Source organism: Ambystoma mexicanum, chromosome 14, assembly GCF_040938575.1.
Source record: "Ambystoma mexicanum isolate Mex_15411 chromosome 14, UKY_AmexF1_1, whole genome shotgun sequence".
NCBI lineage: Eukaryota > Metazoa > Chordata > Amphibia > Caudata > Ambystomatidae > Ambystoma > Ambystoma mexicanum.
This window is the reverse complement of record NC_090940.1, coordinates 625,518,007-625,524,006: the sequence shown is the minus strand read 5'-3', so window position 1 is coordinate 625,524,006 and position 6,000 is coordinate 625,518,007. Positions and strand designations below refer to the sequence as shown.

Sequence of the window (6,000 nt, the reverse complement as noted above, 5' to 3'; positions counted from 1 at the left end):
AAACTCACATTGGGGACCCAGAAAAGAACGCCTGCCAGCGAGCTCTCCCGTACACATACATATCTAGTCGTGCATTGGAATTCACCCCCCAGGGGGGCTGCAAGATTCATTTCCTGTGTGAGCCTTCCCTTCCTCTGCATTCTTTCTTGTGCTTCCAGGTGAATGTTTAACCGGTTCGCTGTAGCGCAGTGTTCTTGGGGGAGGGCTGTGGGAACCAGACTTCTGCTACCTGCGCCGCAGGACTGGGAGGACACCCTGTGCCATGCTGGGCACCCTGGAACTGTGCAACTGCCGTCCACTCAAACTAGAGGACCCATGTCAAGAGGGCAGCGGCCGCCATCATCTGTGAAGGCTCCAACTTCTGATAATGGGATCCAACCACTCCAGGGCAACCCAAAAAGTGACCAAGGTGACGCCCGCCCAAACCCAAGAACATGGCGCCTCTCCCTTCAGCTCCGACACTGGATTCACTGGAAGGCTGGAGACGAGGGGTGCGCCCTCTGCTGAGTCCCCGTGGCCGAGGAAGACACTCCCTCCTCTGAGGGAGACGCTGCATGGAAGAGGCCCTGCAGGTAACCCAAGAGAGCATGGCATGTGAGAAATGACCCAGCCAGCTGTGGGATGACAATGCACAAAGGCAGCGAGGAGGTCAGCACCACAGGGGTGTGATATGATAGGCCAGTGAGGATGTCACCACCAGAGGAGTGTGATATGATAGGCCAGTGAGGAGGTCAGCACCACAGGGGTGTGATATGATAGGCCAGTGAGGATGTCACCACCACAGGAGTATGATATGATAGGCCAGTGAGGATGTCAGCACCACAGGGGTGTGATATGATAGGCCAGTGAGGAGGTCACCACCAGAGGAGTGTGATATGATAGGCCAGTGAGGTTGTCAGCACCACAGGGGTGTGATATGATAGGCCAGTGAGGAGGTCAGCACCACAGGGGTGTGATATGATAGGCCAGTGAGGATGTCACCACCAGAGGAGTGTGATATGATAGGCCAGTGAGGAGTTCAGCACCACAGGGGTGTGATATGATAGGCCAGTGAGGAGGTCAGCACCACAGGGGTGTGATATGATAGGCCAGTGAGGATGTCACCACCAGAGGAGTGTGATATGATAGGCCAGTGAGGATGTCACAACCAGAGGATTATGATATAATATGCCGGTTATGATGTCACAACCAGAGGAGTATGATATAATAGCCAGTGATGATGTCACTACCAGAGGATGATATAATAGGCCAGTTATGATGTCAGCACTACAGGAGTATAATATAATAGGCCAGTTATGATGTCACCACCAGAGGAGTATGATATAATAGCCAGTGATGATGTCACCACCAGAGGATGATATAATAGGCCAGTTAGGATGTCACAACCAGAGGAGTATGATATAATAGCCCAGTTATGATGTCACAACCAGAGGATTGTGATATAATAGCCAGTGATGATGTCACCACCAGAAGAGTATGATATAATAGGCCAGTTAGGATGTCACAACCAGAGGATTATGATATAATAGGCCAGTTATGATGTCACCACCAGAGGAGTAATGTATAATAGCCCAGTTAGGATGTCACAACCAGAGGATTATGATATAATAGGCCAGTTATGATGTCACAACCTGAGGAGTAATGTATAATAGCCCAGTTATGATGTCACAACCAGAGGATTATGATATAATAGCCAGGAACGATGTCACCACCAGAGGATTATAATAGGCCAGTTAGGATGTCATAACCAGAAGATTATGATATAATATTTACATGGTAAAGAAGGGTAGGATTGCGCTTGACACCATTATAATACAACAACCAGCAATCAAGGTACAGTATTTTAATGAGGTAGATTGAGAAATAGCTGACACGTGTTTCAAGCGCAATCCTACCCTTCTTTACCATATAACTGTTAACTTAGTACCAGCCTGTGTGAATTGGTTGGTGGGAATTGGATAGCTGCTCACACTTCTTCTTAGTAATAAATAGTGCACAGGTACCCTATTCGTGACTCCACACTCTCTGTTTATGATATAATAGGCCAGTTATGATGTCACCACCAGAGGATTAATATAGGCCCGTTAGGATGTCACCACCAGAGGATTGTGATATAATAGGCCAGTTATGATGTCACCACCAGAGGATTAATATAGGCCCGTTAGGATGTCACCACCAGAGGATTGTGATATAATAGGCCAGTTATGATGTCACCACCAGAGGATTAATATAGGCCCGTTAGGATGTCACCACCAGAGGATTGTGATATAATAGGCCAGTTATGATGTCACCACCAGAGGATTAATATAGGCCCGTTAGGATGTCACCACCAGAGGATTGTGATATAATAGGCCAGTTATGATGTCACCACCAGAGGATTAATATAGGCCCGTTAGGATGTCACCACCAGAGGATTGTGATATAATAGGCCAGTTATGATGTCACCACCAGAGGATTAATATAGGCCCGTTAGGATGTCACCACCAGAGGATTGTGATATAATAGGCCAGTTATGATGTCACCACCAGAGGATTAATATAGGCCCGTTAGGATGTCACCACCAGAGGATTGTGATATAATAGGCCAGTTATGATGTCACCACCAGAGGATTAATATAGGCCCGTTAGGATGTCACCACCAGAGGATTGTGATATAATATGCAAATGACAAGGGGGGTCCTGGGAGACTCTCTGCCAGACATGAGTCCTGGTTACGAAGAGCTACAAATGTAAGTAACGGGGGCATTTACGCTTCTTTCACTACGAAGACAAAACAAGTATTGCGAAAATGGCCTGGCTGGGGCCAGACTTCATGGAAGTGCAAGTGTAGGCGTTCCCCTCCACACAATGAGTAAGTACCTTGTAGAAAACCAGCTCGTTTAATTATAGCGCCTAGAACTGCGCTTTCTCCTCGGTGTGAATAGATTCAGGACCCAATCTGGGCTGCCCGCAACGTTGACTATGGTATGCGTTCAGTGGTGTGCCCCCCCCCGCCCCCCTCACGAGCATTTCCAGCAGGTGCTGTGTGTCCTAGTTAATAAGTGCCCTTCCCCGGGGAGTGTGTTTGTGCTGATCCGCGCACCCTCTTGTGTAGGGGCGCTCAAGCGTGCACGGCGTGTTTAGCATCGAATCTGAAAGAAAGACGTGCTGTCTACGTTGGAGGGGACCACGTCCATTTACGCTTCTGTGCAAAAGGCCCCCCCACTCGGTGCAATTTTCAACTTTTCCACCACATAGTTCGTGGATAAGTGCACACGTCCTCCTGAAATTAATGACTGGGGAGGGGTTTGGGGAGGGGGGTCATTCACACAAGAATCCCATAAAAGCTCCCAGTTCTGAGCATGTGTAAAAGTCAGGCGAGTGCCATGGAAGGCCTTTGGTTCACGCTGGCAGACCAGGCGATTTGGCACCCAGAGGTGGCAGCTCTTCGACTCTTCCTGCCGCATGAACCAAACCCATGGATGGGGAAACTTGGGGGTACCGCCGCTTTTACCGCTGCCTTTTCCCGTCTGCGGCAGACCCAGAAAGTGAGCCTCGCAGATTTTTAAAGATAAAAACGATTTGTCGGATAATGATTAAGTCCAGGGGTGCACTAACGCTGCCTTGTTGGGTTGTTGTTGTTGTTGTCCTCCTTAGTGCCCGGGCCCATCCCATTCAAGAGCATGGCGGGAAACGAAGAACAGAGCATTATCAAGAAGCACCCGCCACGAAGACTTCAAGTAAGAGGAATTTAACAGCCTTCATAAGGATTTCACGGTAACATACCAATTTACCAGTCACGCGCAGCACGCGGTGCCTTGCAACACGTGTGTGTATGTATATGCTGTCAACGCCGCAGAACGCTCGTGGGCTTAGAATGGTGCGGTGTGTGTGCACCTCTTGAGGGCCTGCTAGGGAGATCACCGCAAGCATTGGGGTCTTGGCAGAGCCAATGGGATTGCTCCCAGTCCTGGCCATTACCCTCCTTGCGGCTGAAACTGATGTGTCAAGGAAGGCTCAGGTCCTTCCTTCTGCGTTATTGACTGGCTCTGGGCTTAGAATGATGCAGTGTGTGTGCACCTCTTGAGGGCCTGCTAGGGAGATCACCGCAAGCATTGGGGTCTTGGCAGAGCCAATGGGATTGCTCACAGTCCTGCCCATTGCCCTCCCTGCGGCTGAAACTGATGTGTCAAGGAAGGGCCAGGTCCTTCCTTGTGTGTTATTGACTGGCTCTGGTCTTAGAATGATGCGGTGTGTGTGCACCTCTTGAGGGCCTGCTAGGGAGATCACTGCAAGCATTGGGGTCTTGGCAGAGCCAATGGGATTGCTCACAGTCCTGCCCATTGCCCTCCCTGCGGCTGAAACTGATGTGTCAAGGAAGGGCCAGGTCCTTCCTTGTGTGTTATTGACTGGCTCTGGGCTTAGAATGATGCGGTGTGTGTGAACCTCTTGAGGGTCTGCTAGGGAGATCACTGCAAGCATTGGGGTCTTGGCAGAGCCAATGGGATTGCTCACAGTCCTGCCCATTACCCTCCTTGCGGCTGAAACTGATCTGTCAAGGAAGGGCCAGGTCCTTCCTTGTGTGTTATTGACAGGCTCTGGTCTTAGAATGATGCGGTGTGTGTGCACCTCTTTAGGGTCTGCTGGGGAGATCACCACAAGCATTGGAGTCTTGGTAGAGCCAATGGGATTGCTCACAGTCCTGCCCATTACCCTCCTTGCGGCTGAAACTGATGTGTCAAGGAAGGGCCAGGTCCTTCCTTCTGCGTTATTGACTGGCTCTGTGTTTAATAACTCTGCCCAACAAAGTAAGCAAGTGCCTAGTCCCAAAGACTTGGCTGCTCCAATGGCATCCTGGTAAATAGTAGAGGAAGTGCGCTATTAACCCTTTCTTCTGGTACACAGTGAACATAATGCACTATTTTCAGGTTAGCCTTACAAACAGATGCTACCTTGAAGTAAACTGCTAGGTCTTCCCTTTCACTGCGGTACTTCCTGCCCATATTTATAATGTTTCGCTGGCATGGGCGGCCGCAATATTTATAGACCAATGTATGATTATAATGTGAGGTTTCTGTATAATATCAATTACATTATATCCAAGAGTAAATGTCAGCACCACAGGATTATGATATAATAGGCCAGTGATGATGTCACAACCAGGGGATTATGATATAATAGGCCAGTGATGATGTCACAATCAGGGGATTATGATATAATAGGCCAGTGATGATGTCACAACCAGGGGGTTATGATATAATAGGCCAGTGATGATGTCACCACTAGAGGATTATGATATGACAGGCCAGTTCTTATGTATTCCATGCCCATCCGACTCATTCTGCTTACTCTCGTCACCGGGACAGTTTTCAGTGGTTTATGTATCCTGGCAACGCCACGACACCTTGTTTCATTGTTACGCGCAGTGTGGACTGGCAGTGCGTGTGGTCTTCCACTCCCAAACCAATATTGCTTTGGCTGAGAACATAACACTGGTGAATCTACAAACGGAGCAGCAGGAATGTGCTATTTTACCTCGCAGTTGCTTTTCTATTGACAGCCAGCTCCCCCCTCCAAGCAGCATTGCGAGCACCTGGCTCTTGCTGCACTGAGGGGGGCGGAGCTGCTGAGGACCACGTGACCGCGTCACGTGACATCGCCGGCACCTTTAAATCTACGGCACTGTCACCCTCGTGACATAAGCCCTGGTGGCAGAAGGGCTGGTGCTGTTCGGCTCTGTGGCGCGGACGGCCGCCGGGTACCAGGAAAAAACAGTAAGTTCAACACCTAATTGCTCATTTTCTGCACGGAGCGGTAAGAAAAGACAATGGGCCTCATTCCGACCCAGGCGGTAAGGGGTTTACGGCAGCGTAAACAGCGCCGACCCTTACCGCCTGATTCCGAGGTCCCTTAGCGCCATGGAGGATTTAACACCTGCTTTTAGCAGCCGTTAAAATCCATGGCGCTAAGGGACCTTGTTGTTAATTACGCCACCGTAATTTACGGTGGCGTAATTAACGCC

At 49.5% G+C, this 6,000-nt stretch overlaps 1 protein-coding gene across 1 annotated transcript in view; it reads left to right on the top strand.

The window, feature by feature from the left end:
* Positions 1–230: 230 nt before the first annotated feature.
* Positions 231–6,000, top strand: part of CCDC198 (coiled-coil domain containing 198) — a 98,478-nt gene continuing 92,708 nt past the window's right edge. The window contains exons 1-2 of the mRNA XM_069638079.1: positions 231–572; positions 3,636–3,718. Coding sequence (XP_069494180.1) covers positions 368–572; positions 3,636–3,718 — 288 coding nt within the window. The 5' untranslated portion in view covers positions 231–367. The remainder of the gene's footprint in view (positions 573–3,635; positions 3,719–6,000) is intronic.